The sequence below is a fragment of the Myotis yumanensis genome, unplaced genomic scaffold, assembly GCF_028538775.1.
Source record: "Myotis yumanensis isolate MYYU_CA2020_CCGP unplaced genomic scaffold, mMyoYum1.0.hap1 SCAF_13, whole genome shotgun sequence".
Classification (NCBI taxonomy): domain Eukaryota; kingdom Metazoa; phylum Chordata; class Mammalia; order Chiroptera; family Vespertilionidae; genus Myotis; species Myotis yumanensis.
The window spans coordinates 33,417,314-33,432,195 of record NW_027223764.1 but is presented as its reverse complement, the minus strand read 5'-3'; the positions used below and the strand labels follow the sequence as shown (position 1 = coordinate 33,432,195).

At 40.6% G+C, this 14,882-nt stretch overlaps 1 protein-coding gene across 5 annotated transcripts in view; it reads left to right on the top strand.

Moving 5' to 3' along the window:
- Positions 1-14,882, top strand: part of FAM13C (family with sequence similarity 13 member C) — a 129,133-nt gene that overhangs the window by 36,706 nt on the left and 77,545 nt on the right. For all 5 annotated transcript variants that reach the window (XM_070432800.1, XM_070432796.1, XM_070432795.1 and 2 more), the window contains one exon: positions 12,652-12,770. In XM_070432800.1, the coding sequence (XP_070288901.1) occupies positions 12,652-12,770 (119 nt within the window). The remainder of the gene's footprint in view (positions 1-12,651; positions 12,771-14,882) is intronic.

The following is a 14,882-nucleotide window of genomic DNA, read 5'->3' as shown; positions in this document are numbered from 1 at the left end:
TCCAGTTACAGAAACGAGCGTGCAAGCAATGAGAAACTGGCAAATAATTTCCAGAAATTCAAACTGGCATTTTCCTTAAATTAGTTTCTATCTTTAGAGTTTCTATGCTGTGGAAGTGTGTGTGTGTGTGTGTGTGTGTGTGTGTGTTTAAGTTTCTCAAATCCACAAAAGACTACTCCTTAGGACCAGGCACTGGTGCTCAGTGGACACATTATGACCGATGGAATGAATCAACAAATACAGGGTGTCCCCCCAAAATGTATACACTCTTTAACAACTGATAGCTCAATTTTGAAAATGAAATATATTTTAATAAACACTGCATTTATAATTATTTAAAGTATGTGTATACATTTTGTTGGGACACCCTATATTTTTTAAGGTGCTGAAGCACTTTGAAAAAAAGTTAAAAAAAATGTGAGACAAAGACATCCTCCCTTGGAGTGCTCACATTTTTAAAATATATATTTTTATTGATTTCAGAGAGGAAGGGAGAGGGAGAGAGAGAAAGAAATGTCAATACCCCCACTGGGGAATGAGCCAGAAACCCGGGCATGTGCCCCTAACCAGAATCAAACCCAGGACCCTTCAGTCCACAGGCCGATGCTCTATCCACTGAGCCAAACCAGGTCAGGCAGAGTGCTCACATTTTAACTTGGGGGACTCAAGCCAGGCACACAGATTCTGTGTATACTGTAAAACAAGACTGTCCAGAATTAAACACATAGAGAATGAGAGGAGACTCCAGAGAGAGACAGGACTGTTTCTCTGTGGCCTCAAGTCATCAGAGGAGATTTGAGGGGGACCACCCAGGATCCATGCATGTTTGCATCCCCCCTCCCAAATTCATATGTTGAAACTCTAATCCCCAATGTGATGGGATTTGGAGATGGGGCCTTTGGGAAGTAGGTTAGTGACCTTATGAGAAGAGCCAAGAGAGTGTGTGCTTCCTTTCTCTCTCTGTCATATGGCAAGAAGGCATATATCTATAAATCAGGATGAGGGTCCTCACTGGGAACTGAATTGGCTGCCCCTGATCTTGGATTTCCTAGTGACCAGAACTGCAAGAAATGAATTTCTATTGTTTAAGCAAGTTTATGGTATTTGTGTTATAGCAGGATGACCTGACTTAAGATAGGATATAAATAAGATGGGAGTAAGGTGGGCATTCCTGGAATCAGGAAATTGCACTGGAATGAGGTCAGGGTACAAAGGGATCTCCTAAGAATATATTTTGCATCCTGTGGTGCTCTTAGTTTTGTAGATTCGATCATCCATTATTATTATAGAAGGTCAGAAATGGGGAGGAATCTGTGTTGATTTAGCAAAAACCTTGAACTTCCTTCTTCTCCTCCCCCTCCCCCTCCTCCTCCTCCTCCTTCTCCTCCTCTTCTTCTTCGTTTTTTGTTATTTTCCTGAGTGATAATCTGCTTTGCTTGTCACAATAGTCCCACAGCTAGAACTATCCCTGGCACTGTAGAAACTATTCAGTAAATATTTTAGTAAGTTGCCATCAAGGAACCACAGTTTGTTAATAACTAGAATTTGGAGGCCCCCTTTGCCCAACTGCTCATTAGTTGTGGCACTTTCTTTGAGTTTGAGGATCACTAATTCTCCTTGTGCTTTACATTAGCGGGGAAGCTCCAGGAACGAAGATAATTGTTACGATGGTAATTTTGGATTTTTCTCATGACTGCCTTGGGAATAGAAGAATAATTTGATTCTTACTAAACTAAATAAAATAAACAAGGAGCTTGTGAAATGAAACATTGAGGGATATTTGAAAGCAAAGAATAACAGGCATAGTTTAATAATTTCAGAAAATAACATGGTAGACATTCCATAGCAACAGACTGTTCACTTTCTCAGTGAAAAGGGTAAAAAAAGCTGGTTTTTCCTGGGAAGATAATGCTGTAGAATAAATGGTATTTAAAGAGAGATGATTTAAAATATACATAAATATTTAATTTGTATTAAAAATCACAGAAATTAGTACTTCTGATTTTTAAAATTACAGTAATCTTTTAAAAGTCAAAATAAGTCACCAGCTTCTGCAATAAGCTTGACAGGCCATTTGGCTGAGAAGGGAGTACAGACTTGATGAAGGTGTCCTTTCGCCTTTCCTCCATGCCTCTGCTCTGTGGATATGACCAAGCACTAGTCGGAGGGCTTAGGCTTGTGTTGCCATATTTATAGGTGTTGACTCTCTGCTCCAGTTATCCCATTTGGTCATTATTTTATATATATATATATATAATTGATTTTAGAGAGGAGAAGGGAGAGGGGGAGAGTGAGAGAAACATCAATGAAAAGAGAGAAACATTGGTCGGCTGCCTCCTGTACACCCCACACTGGGGATTGAGCCCACAAACTGGGCATGTGCCCTGACCAGGAATCGAACCATGACCTCCTGGTTCACATATTGACATTAAACCACTGAGCCATGCCCACTGGGCGGTCATGATTTTTGATTCCTTGCTGAAAATTATGTATCTTTTTTTTCCTTTTGTTTAGCATTTTTATTGTTACTGGGGATGACATTAGTTAATAAAATTATATAGGCTCCAGGTGTAAAATTCTATAATACACCATCTGTATATTGTATTGAGTGTTCACCACCCCAAGTTAAGTCTCCTGCCATCACCATTTATCCCCTCCTTTACCCTCTCCTACCTTCCCCACCCACCTTTCCCTCTGGTAATCACCATTATTGTTGTCTATGAGTTTTTTTGGGTTTTTTTTGCATAATCCTTTTTTTAATATAAAGAATATTATATATCTTTATTAATATTTAATTAACATAAGCAGACTGTAAGAAACTGGCACCTTTTCATTTCATTTTATTTTATTTATTTTTATTGATTTCAGAGAGGAAGGGAGAGGGAGAGAAAGATAGAAACATCATTGATGAGAGAGAGTCATTGATCGGCTGTCTCCTGCACACCCCACACTGGGGATGGAGCCCGAAACCTGGGCATGTGCCCTTACTGGGAATTGAACCGTGAGCTCCTGGTTCATAGGTTGACACTCAACCACTGAGCCACGCTGACCGGGCAGTGGCACCTATTTTAAAGAACGCTGTAACATCTTCAGACAGAAGTCATATAGTTGAGTGAATTTATACAATATTTAATGTTTCTTTTATTGTTTTACCCTAAGTTAAAATCCTTTAGCATCCCATTCATTAAGATATAAGTAGGGTCAGGCAGTAAGCTTTCTCTTTGCATTTTCTTCCCATCTCTCTTTCTTGGTCTTCTTTGTAATCTCCTTTCTATCTGCTTGTGTCTTAAATGTTTTAAAATGAAGCATTCTTGCTTTAAATTATACAAGCAACACATACTTAAACAATTTAAGCAATACAGCAGTTTATAACAACATGTCCTACAAAAAAATAAGTACACAATTATGCACACATATTTGGTCTTCTCTTTCACCTCTGTGCATGAGCTCTCACTATATATACTATGTTGCAGCTTGATTTTTGATTTAACAACGTAAGCATTCTCTTCCAGGTTTCCTCTGCTCTCTCTGAATGGTGTTATACCACTTGTAGTTTAGTCAACTTCATGCTCATTTTCAAATATTCCCAGCCCTGCTCTGCTTCTGGGACTCCAGCTCATCTATCATTGCCTACTTGCATACCTTATGGGCACTAATACCCAACTCTTCCTGAATACTCTTTCTCTTTCTGACTCCATCTCGGGAGCAGCAATATCATTCATCCCATTTTCCAAGCTAAGGAGTTGGCATCATCTTCAGTTCTCTTTCTCAATTCAATCATATCCTGTCAATCACCAGGCCTATTGTTTTTACCTCTTTAATATCTTTTAAATCAGTTTTCTCCCTTGTAACACCTCTGCAATGCCAGTCACCACCTGCTTACGGTGTTCTAATGATCTAACTGCTCTCTCTCCTTTCACGTTCCCTCTTCACCTTCTAATCTATTTGCCTCACAGGCCCTGATGATCTTTCTCCAGTGCAAATCTAAACTGGAGAATATTCAGTGACTTGCCATTGCCTTCAGAATAAAGCCCACACTTTTTTAAGACTTTCAGGGTTCGTATGATCTGGCCTCTGCCTGTGCCTGGCCTGCCCTGTTGGTCACCGTCCCCAGCTATGTTTGATTCTAACCCCAAACACAGTCAGTCACTTGAGTTTCTTGAACATGCCATGTTCTCACTTCACATGCTTGCCTTGGAACTGAGTTTGGCATCATTCCTATATGTTCCCAGAGCATCTTGTCAAGTCTCTACTCCCTTCTCAGCCAAATGGCCTGTCAAGCTTATTACAGAAGCTAGTGACTTATTTCAGCTTTTGGAAAGATTACTATAATTTTAAGAATCAGAAAGTGCCAATTTCTGTGATTTTTAATATAAATTAAATATGTATTTACTGGTATATTTTAAATCATCTCCCCTTAAATACCATTTACTGTAGAGCATTATCTTCCCAGTTCAGGGATACTTCTCCTACAAACTGAGTTTGGCATCATTCCTGTATGTTTCCAGAGCATCTCAGCATCTCACACTTAGCTTTCTCATGTTGTAACACTGGTCAGACTATATTGTAGCTGCCTATGTCACACCCACCCCACCCCCCCACCACCACAGTAGCACCACCACCATTGCACGACTAGAGTGTGAGCTCCCTGAGGGCAGGAACTAGGAAGAGCATAGAATGTAGCACCCAATGGGGACCACAAGTTTGAGTGATGAATGAATATAGTCAGAAATCCATAGAACTGAAGGGGTGGCCTGTTCCAGAATCCCCAGTTATAATGATTACGTCAGAAGATCCCACATACCTTGAGGGAGCAGGCTAGTTCAAAGGTGAGGGAAACACTTTTCAGGGTCTGGGCATGGCATTTTGGGATACCAGTGCTTTAGGGAGTAGAGCAAAGTGATCATGACCAGAATCTGCCTTCTGCTTTCCTACAAGCTTTGTCCTGTTTGGGACCTTCTGTAGACTTAGCAACACATTACAATTGGAGTGAGTGGGAGATTTGGAGCCTTGTGCAAGTCCTGAGTCCTCAGTGGGGCAGAAGTAGAAATCTGAGAATTCTTGGAGTGAGGGAGAGGGAGATAGAGTTTGCATAGTCACAACACCACGAGCGGCTAATCTTGCCTCTCTCACAGCTGGTTAATTCTTCCACTCCCCACCTGCCTCCAATCCCAAGTTTGTGCAAGCTCAGTAAAGGAAGACCTTCCTTTCATTGTGAATCTCTCTTAATGCAGAGTCTCTGTATCTTTATCCAAATGCTATAGAGCAGTGGTTCTCAACCTTCCTAATGCCGTGACCCTTTAATACAGTTCCTCATGTTGTGGTGACCCTCAATTTCATTGTTACAAATTGAGCATAATTAAAGCATAGTGATTAATCACAAAAACAATATGTAATTATATATGTGTTTTCCGATGGTCTTAAGTGATCCCTGTGAAAGGGTCGTTTGACCCCCAAAGGGTCTCGACCCACAGGTTGAGAACCGCTGCTACAGAGGGAAAAAAATAAATACCATTAAGAACCCACATGCCTTATGACTCTCTTTTATACTTTATTATGTGCTCTGTTGATTGTACACTTGAATACCACCCACCCCAGCTGTTACGTTTTGTTAAATGTGACTGTTCATGCTGATTTGCATAGGATTCTTCTCAGCTCTATAGTGATGTTAATTTGTATATTGGGACTCAGCAAATGGAGGCTGCCCCAGTGGCCCAGCCCACAACACCAGTCTAAACCAGTCAGCCCACTCTTACTGGAAACACCTGTCAAGGAAACTTAACCAATCACAATCCTCCAGCTCAGCTTTAGCTGGTTTACCTTCCCCTGGAGACTAGGACCCGCTAGCCTTAAAAGGAAATCTCTGACCTCCAGCCAATCAAGCCCGCTTCCATGTTACCACTTCTAAGTCAAACTCGCTCTTGCCTGACATCCTTTGGGAAGAGCGCCTCACTGCTTGTGTGGGCCTGCACGCCCCCAATCCATGGATTGTTTTCCCTTGAATAACGGACATCAAACTCATCACTGAATTGTTTAGTTTCGTCATTTGACTGGCACTGAGATGGGACCCAGAGACAGCTGCTGAGGATTCTGGGATGGCTCCTCAATGCAGGTGAAGGTGGCCTTGGAGCCTTTTGGTTTGCTGCCTCTTGGGTCGCCCTCCGGGATCTCCGGTAAGTTTCTCTCCGCTTATTTTTCATTCTGAGCTCTTTGAGTTTGTTTGTCCCGATATTTCCAGGTGGAAAACTGGGTGTGAGAGACTCCAGAAATCCCAGAATCTCTCCACTTGGGAAGAGCACTGTACTTCCCCCAATCCATGGATTGTATTCCCTTGAATAAGGGGCATCAGACTCATTACTAAATTTGTAGTTTTGCAATTTGACGGTAGTAAACTTGGGATGTTGAAACATAGTTCAAAGGACTCTGAATTTTAAGGTTTGGACTTAGGATCCGAGTTCTCTGGCTCACTCAAGTGATACAGTGTGACCCCCTATTATGTAATTTTGAATTAAATATTGAATATAAAGTATTAAGATTCGCATGCAGATGATTTGAATTATTGAAGTTCCCCCAAATTTATCAAGATTTGCATACTTCCTAAGGCCTTTGGGTGTACTGAATAATAAGCTGTGTTTATTTTATTGAAACATTTCCCCTTTAGGTAGTGAACAGACATCCCCAATTCCTTCTGTCATGGGAATAGTCTTAAATTACACAAATCTCAGTCAGATCTTGCAGGGTCTTCAGGAGGGCATCTCTTGCATAAAAGACAATCTTTTTGGCCTCAGTAAGTCACCTGTCTTGTCTGCACTTGTTTATCACCACTGGGGAAAACTGGTAAAGAATGAAACCCACCTTGTAGTTTTAGATAAAGTGCCTAGTTTAGTGGCTGGTGTTGATCAGGCAGTCAGTGAATGTTATTTGATTTGGAAAGTGGGTAAGATAGATAACATAATTTGAATGTCTGTTTCCTACTAGGAATGCTCACAACTGTAAGCAGTAAACTGGGGGATAGCTCTGTATCACAGATAAGGAGACAGGATCAGAGGAGATCCTGCTTTGTGGATTTTGAACCAATACCAGTCTTCCTCCATGATTTATTTTATTTCTGTGTTGAAATGGTGACTAAGGTAGGGAGACATTCTTTAAAAAATATGTCTGAAGAAACAGTTCTCTCAGTCTCCTGTTTCATAAAGGGCCAAAATATTTTAAATACAGGCATTCCTCGTTATATTGTTCTTATTAGCTCTATTGCACTTCACAGATGTTATGTTTTTTTGCAAATTGAAGGCAGGACCCTCCACTAGCAAAAAGGTTACAAGTTGCTTTTTGCAGTGGTCTGGAACTGAACCCACGATATTTCAAGGTTTGTCTGTAATAATCAGACACATTTAAAAAAAAAATTTTGTATTGATTTCAGAGAGGAAGGGATAGGAAGAGAGATAGAAACATCAGTGATGAGAGAAATCATTGATTGGCTGCCTCCTGCACGCCACCCCACTGGGGATCGAGCCTGCAACCCAGGTATGTGCCCTTGACCAGAATCAAACCTGGGACCTGTCAGTCCGCAGCTGATGCTCTATCCACTGAGCCAAACCAGCTAGGGCTATACAATTTTAAAGGGAAATTTAAATCAGCTCATCCTGGTCCTCCTTTCTTCCAATTATTAAGTGAATGTGATAATCCAATAGTTCTTTTAATCAGGAGTAGAGGCCTTTAAAATCCCCAAATTCAAAAGGACTTGAAGCCACTTTTACAGACAAATGCAGGTCTAAGGCTAAAAGCGTTTGTCTGTAACAAACACCCTATCTATTCCTAGGGTGATCTAGGAATAGATTTATAAAACTTTTCCTTGTTTGATCTAAGCGCTGAATACCTATGATTTTCTAAACTATGGAGATATCAGCAGTATTAATCATGTAGTAATTAGAGCTCTTGGGGAGAACATGCTCTCATAAATACAAGGTATTGTTATTAGCAGTGGAGTGGTTAGTTACAAAACCATTTAATTAAAAATTTAAGCCAGCAGTTGAAGAAAACATTTTATTAGTTTTGGAATAGAATGGACCCAGATAAAACCTCAAGGCGAGAAGATGAAAAAAGTTAATGTTTTGGTTGACCACATTTTGGAAGCAAGTTTTAGAGGATGCATTTGTCCTTGAGGCCCAAGGGTAACATTATGACTTGAGCAAGCTAGAGAAGATGGGCACGGACTGGGATTAGGATGGAACGGTTTCTTTCTCTGGGTCTTGCATTTGTACGAAATGGGGAACATGTAAGGGCCTGAAAGTAGTGGCTGTGCTGTTGGATCAGAACTAGGTTCTCTCAAGTTCTACAAGAGTCAGCTGAACTCATTGAAATCCTAACAAGGACAAAATATATTTCACAGTTTCTGCTTAGGGGCAGTTAATATGTCCTTATCTCAGCTGGGGTTTTGAGCCACTCAACGTAATAGGCAGCTTCTTTCTTAGCCTCCTCATGAATCAGAAAATAACCTAAATAACATTTGTTCTATGGACAGCTTTCTCATGAAGTATCTTGGAGCTTAGTCAATTTGATTGTCCCTGCATGCAGCAGAGAAGCAACAAATCACTGAAGCTGGACTTGGGACAGAGGGGAGCTGAGTCAAAGGGAGAGGAGGATGGCTGGGAGCAGATGCCCATCCACACTGCACCTGGCCAAGTGGCAGGAGGACAGCCTGGAGAAGATTTTGGCTTCTCCTTTCCCCATTCCCCTTGGTCAGCTTGGACCTGCCCATTAGATGCATTAACACAGAAGTAAGCAAGTTAGAGTCTTTCCTCTTACACTTTAGTCTTTGAAAAACACTAGAATTTAAAAGTTCCTTGGGGCAGGAATATGTCATTCACTATAGAACCCCCTTAACTATTAACATCCTTGGTATGTCGTAGGTGGTTTCTTTTTAAGTAAAAGTATCTTGCGTATTTCAAGACAAACACTCTGCTTTAATGTTCTAGAATTTCTGAGCTGCGTGTTACAGCAGATTCGGAACAAAGGTGTAATGAAGCTTAAATGGGCAAAGGTAATCCGATATTTTCTTTATATCTTGTCTAGATGTTGTCACCTGGGGTGGGAGATGGGGAGAATGTTAACTCTCAATCATCCACAAGTACCTTATGTACCATAAGGACTTTCTTTGGCAGTCCTCGTTAACCTTGTCACTGGCCAGGTGGTAGAGTCCAACTGGAACAGAGATGGGAGCTCACCAAGAGGGTGAGTCCTGCTTTCTCATGTGTCTGGCTACGTCTCTCTTATAGAACCAGATAAATATGGTTGAGCATTATGGTTCTCATTTTGTATTTTTCCTTTTATATCCTTATGAATAAGTGGTAACTGGCAACACAACACCTTGAAGGCTATTGTTCTATTAATTCAATAATTATGGTATTTCCTTACTGTTTGCCTGACTTCTTTGGGGGAAAGCATATAATTATTTTTAAAAACTGGGGCATGCCAAAACCGGTTTGGCTCAGTGGATAGAGCGTCGGCCTGCGGACTTGAGGGTCCCGGGTTCGATTCCGGTCAGGGCCATGTACCTGGGTTGCAGGCACATCTCCAGTAGGAGATATGCAGGAGGCAGCTGATCGATGTTTCTCTCTCATCGATGTTTCTGACTCTCTATCTCTCTCCCTTCCTCTCTGTAAAAAATCAATAAAATATATTTTAAAAAAACTGGGGCAAATAAGGATTGTGGTTCACTACCCTGTTTTCCCTGAGGTTACTGAGTCTCTCAGATTAGACTCTTGAAGTTGCTTTTTCTTGTGTGTCTCCTTGATAAGACTTGTGTCTCTCACAGTACCATGCTCTCTGCTGGGCATGCTAAGTAGTTCCTTGATGCTAACACACACATCTTTTACTTTTCTCATAGCTGCCTACATCTTAAAATTGATGGAGACATTTAATGTGGCATTTCCCTCCCAAAAAGCTGAAGGTCATTTTTATGATTTATAGTATCTTAGAATACAGGAAAGGTAGTGGTGTTTTAGTTATCTGTAGCTGTCTAACAAATAACAAATTTTTAAAAAAACTTTAAAAAGTAATCAATTATGTATAACAATATTATAAAAAAGTTATGAAATTTTTATTAAAATGTTTCTTACATACCATTATATTGGCTGGGCTGCAAAAATATTTGTTGTGAGCCACATGTGGCCCGCAAGTTTGACATGCTTGGTCTATTCTGTTGATTGGTATTCAGGATGACTTATACCAAACTCCTTACTACTACTTCCCCACCTCTCCATACCATGTCTAAGTTTTAAATTCTAGGTGGGCAGAAGAAGCATTGCTGACAATGCCATTTATTTCCTCCATTTGAATCAGGGACTTGCTTGTCACCTGTCTGAAAATACTCCTTATCCACCCATGCCAGAGAAATGTTCTGTTTCTGCAATGCTTTGAGATCTTAGCCTTGAGCAGATTAGGCAGCACTTTCTCTAAAATAAATTGTAAAATCCAGGGAAATCCAGGAGTTTGTGGTCTCTTACCCTTCTAAACCCTTTGTGAGTTCAAAGGATTAGATCAGCAGTTCTCAACCTGTGGGTCGCGACCCTTTGATGGTGGAACGACCCTTTCACAGGGGTCGCCTAAGACCATCAGAAAACACATATATAGTTACATATTGTTTTTGTGATTAATCACTATGCTTTAATTATGTTCAATTTCTAACAATGAAATTGTGGGTCACCACAACGTGAGGAACTGTATTAAAGGGTCGCGGCATTAAGAAGGTTGAGAACCACTGGATTAGATAAAATATTGTTCTTGAAAATAAAGACAAACAAAAGCAAACAGCAAAACACCTACTCTTCCCTTAAAGGATAAAGTTTTAATAAAATGGTAATTTTTTTCCTAAAACATTTTAGATATTAAAAGGGTTATTTCTTTAGGCCTTCATGTATTGAGGCTTCTAAATATGATGTTTAAAATAATATTTGTATAGAAACCTGAAATAAGCATTCCACCACAAAAATAGGTTTGCTTTTGCTGAACTCATTCTTAACACTGTTGCAGAATACTGTGCTTCAAGGGGATTTTTATAAAAGGAATATTATCATTAAGAGCTCCCATCGACTGTATGCCTCCAGTGGGCAGGCACTGAAAGGGGTTGAATAAGGTCTTGTTCAACGGCCTTGTGAGCTTGGAACATCACCATTTTACAGACAAGGAAACTGAGTTCTACTTAGCAAGTAGCAAGCAGAACTTATTTCACTTAAACTGTTGTTTGAGGCAATGTGGCCAGTATTTGACTAGCTGTAGAAATTTTCACAGCAGCTGCGAAGTCTAGGGAGCTAGTGTCTGCTAATGTAACCCTTTTATGTGAAATGTCCTCTTGCCTGAATCCAGGGCTTTAGAAAAATGGAATTAAAGAAAGGATCTTGGCAGGCCTACCTCATTGCTTTTTCTCATCTCTGCTCCTCACAACCCCAATTTAGCCCTCTTATAGGAAGGCAAATAGAATTTTGTTTTAGAAGCTTGTGATGACTCTTTGGCAAATAGCTCCACCAAATTATTATAGTATTTCAGAAAATGACTTCTGAGATACCTGACATACTGGCACTAGTACTGACTCACCCACAACCCTAATAGAGCTTGGTCTATAGCAGCGGTTCTCAACCTGTGGGTCGCGACCCCTCTGGGGGTCAAACAACCCTTTCACAGGGGTCGCCTAAGACCATCGGAAAACACATATATAATTACATATTGTTTACAGTAGCAAAATTACAGATATTAAGTAGCAATGAAAATAATTTTATGGTTGGGGGTCACCACAACATGAGGAACTGTATTAAAGGGCTGGGGCATTAGGAAGGTTGAGAACCACTGGTCTATAGGGCCACACAGTATATTGCACTGTCAGACCCAGATTCATGGTGTCACTTGAATATTTTGACTGCAAGATCTTAGCCATCAGACTTTGAATTTCTCACTGATTTTGGCTTTGTTATTTCATTTATTAGGTAAAGAGAGGCTACTTTATCCTAAGGGAAATTTGTCAGAGGTTTGACATGGCTCAAAGACTATAGTGGTTCACCTGCTGAACATATACAAATTTTTCTTTTTTGGTTTGTGTGTCCTTGTGTTGAATCCAGATTCATATTAGCTTGGGTGTCTTTATGATAGTCTCTAGAGAATTTAGCATTATGGTTTCTTTCCTGACTTAATTGGTAGATTGCATAATAGGATGACCAACGTAGCAATTCCTTTGGATGCAGTGTAGCTAATGGCAATAGTGTGTGTGTGTGTGTGTGTGTGTGTGTGTGTGTGTGTACATTCATACATATGGTTTGTTTTTGCAAAAATGATCCTATCCTATAAATACTATTCTGGAAATTATATTTTCAGACTTATTGATTAAATATGCTTTTATAATGTCATTTTAATGTGGTGTGACTGTATCTTTTGAAATGAGGCTATTTTATTACATTTTTCTTCTGTTATCTTGCAGCAACTTACTGATAGAAAGAGGCTTTTTAAATTTGAGGTCACTCACTAACACCCTGCCCCCACTATAATTTGGTGGCATGTGTTGTGTATTGCTGCTCTGCTGCCCAGAGACCTATGCCAGCCTAGGAATGCTGTGAAATGGATGGCTGCTGAAAGCTCATCTACTTCTGCTGTTTCTTCTTACAGGAGACAGAGCATGCAGCCCCCAGCCCGTCGGAGTGTCGGAGGAGAGCAGGAACGCCAGCTCATGAGAGTCCACAAAACCACACATTCAGGGGCCAAGAAACGGTGTGGCTTCAACCAAGGTAGGCCCTTTGGTGTCGGAGGTTCCCCTGTGCCGAGGGTTCCTTCCTGTATGCTTGCCACCCCCGCAGTAGAACCCAGGCTTCCTGACTTCTGTTGGCAATTTCTTACGGTCTGTAAAAGCTGCTTAGGGGGGCTAGGAGTATCACTCATTCTGAGTTTAAGAGAAATGTAAATAACCTACTTTCTCTGTCTTCAGTTTGAAGATTACCAGGCTTAAGGCTCAGAGAGGAGTGGAGCTAGTCCTGCCCTTGGAGAGAAACAATGATTAGGTTTTCCTCTGTGATAATGATAGAGATGACAGTATAGATGGCAAGCCAATTGCTTTCCACATGTTACGTCATATAGTTTTCACCACTTAACTCATAGCCCCATTTCACGGAGGAGGAACCTGAGGCTGGCAAATTAAGGTATTGGCCTGATGTTGTACAAGTGAAAAAAGCTGAACCAGAATTTGAACAAATGTCTAATTATGGCATAGCAGGTGTGGCTTCTGTGCTGATCCAAGTGGTGTCCTTAGGCACCAGTACTTCTGCTAGACCTGCTGGAGACAGCTGTGGGTCGAGGGCAAGGATGTGGGTAGAAAGCTGTCTGCAGCAAGGTTGGCACCACATTCTGATGGGAGCCTGGCATTGCAGCTGTCTATGGAACGTCTCTTCTGGAAATAAACAGAAGAAAGAATTCAACCACTAGTTGTGTCAGCTGTCTTTGTAGGATCTTGTGTACGGTGTAATCATAGCCCTGACTCAGTGGAAAGGGAGTTCTGTGCTTCTGAGCATGACCTTTAGAAATTTTTTTTCCTAAGGTTTCACACTCTAAATGAATCAACAATAACAGAGAAGATTGTGCAATGTGATTGTGCTTTTAAATATCCAGCATACTAAATTTAGAATCATAGAACCCCAAAGAGTTAGAGGGGGTCCCAAAAGTAAGATGATCTAGTATCCAGTTGGATTCACAGGCACCTTTCATCACCCTCTTCACAAGTCTCCATCTCTTGTCTGTTTATTCTTACTTGACCTCAGGCCAGGTAAGACTCAACCTTGTCATTTTTCCACTGACGAGGACATTCTCTGTCCTATTTAAGGCATTATTGCAATAGAGCTGTTTTGGGCTGACTAGGACCAGTTTAAGCAGTAATCCTGTCTCCCCCGACCAGACTGGTGACTGCTTCTCTCAGCTTGAATAAGGCCAACTATATTCGCATACATATTTAAAAAAAAGTAAAAAAAAAAAAAATAATAATAATAAAAGGCAAAAAAACTCACTAAATAATTTTTATTTATGTGTAGAATTATGATAGCCCTCTGGAGTGGATATTCCACAGAAGCTGATAGGGGAAAATAGTATTAACAATTAACCTTCATAAGATTCTTGATTTTTAGTAAACTTAAAATTACTTTAGTCCTGGCTGGTGTTTCTAAGTGTTTAGAGCATTGGCCTGCTCACCAAAGGATTGAAGGTTTGATTTCCTGGTCAAGGGCACATACCTGGGTTGCAAGTTCAATTCCTGGCCCTGGTTATGGCGAGTGTGGGAGGCAGCCAATTGATGTTTCTCTCTCCTCCTCCTCCTCCTCTTCCTCTTCCTCTTTCCTGCTCTCCCCTTCTTCCCCCCAATCCCTTTCACTCTCATTAAACATAAAAGGAAAAAGTATCCTCTGGTGAGGATAAATAACAAAAAAAGTTAATGAGCCCTAACTGGTTTGGCTCAGTGGATAGAGCGTGGGCCTGCGGACTGAAGGGTCCCAGTTTCGATTCCGGTCAGGGGCATGTACCTTGGTTGCCGGCACATCCCCAGTGGAAGGTGTGCAGGAGGCAGCAGATCGATGTTTCTCTCTCATCGATGTTTCTAACTCTCTATTCCTTTTCCTTCCTCTCTGTAAAAAATAAATAAAATATTTTAAAAAAAGTTAATGAAAAAAAAAAACCCCACACTTTATATTCCATATACAGTGAGGGAGGTAAATAGTGATATTATTGTTATCACTCTTATCAGAGGGCAAGTCAGATATTTAATAGGATTATGTGATGGGTATCATTCACATATGATGAGTAAGACTAAGAGTATTGAATTAGGACCCCCCTGATAAGGAAATACAGAGGGAAGTAACTCT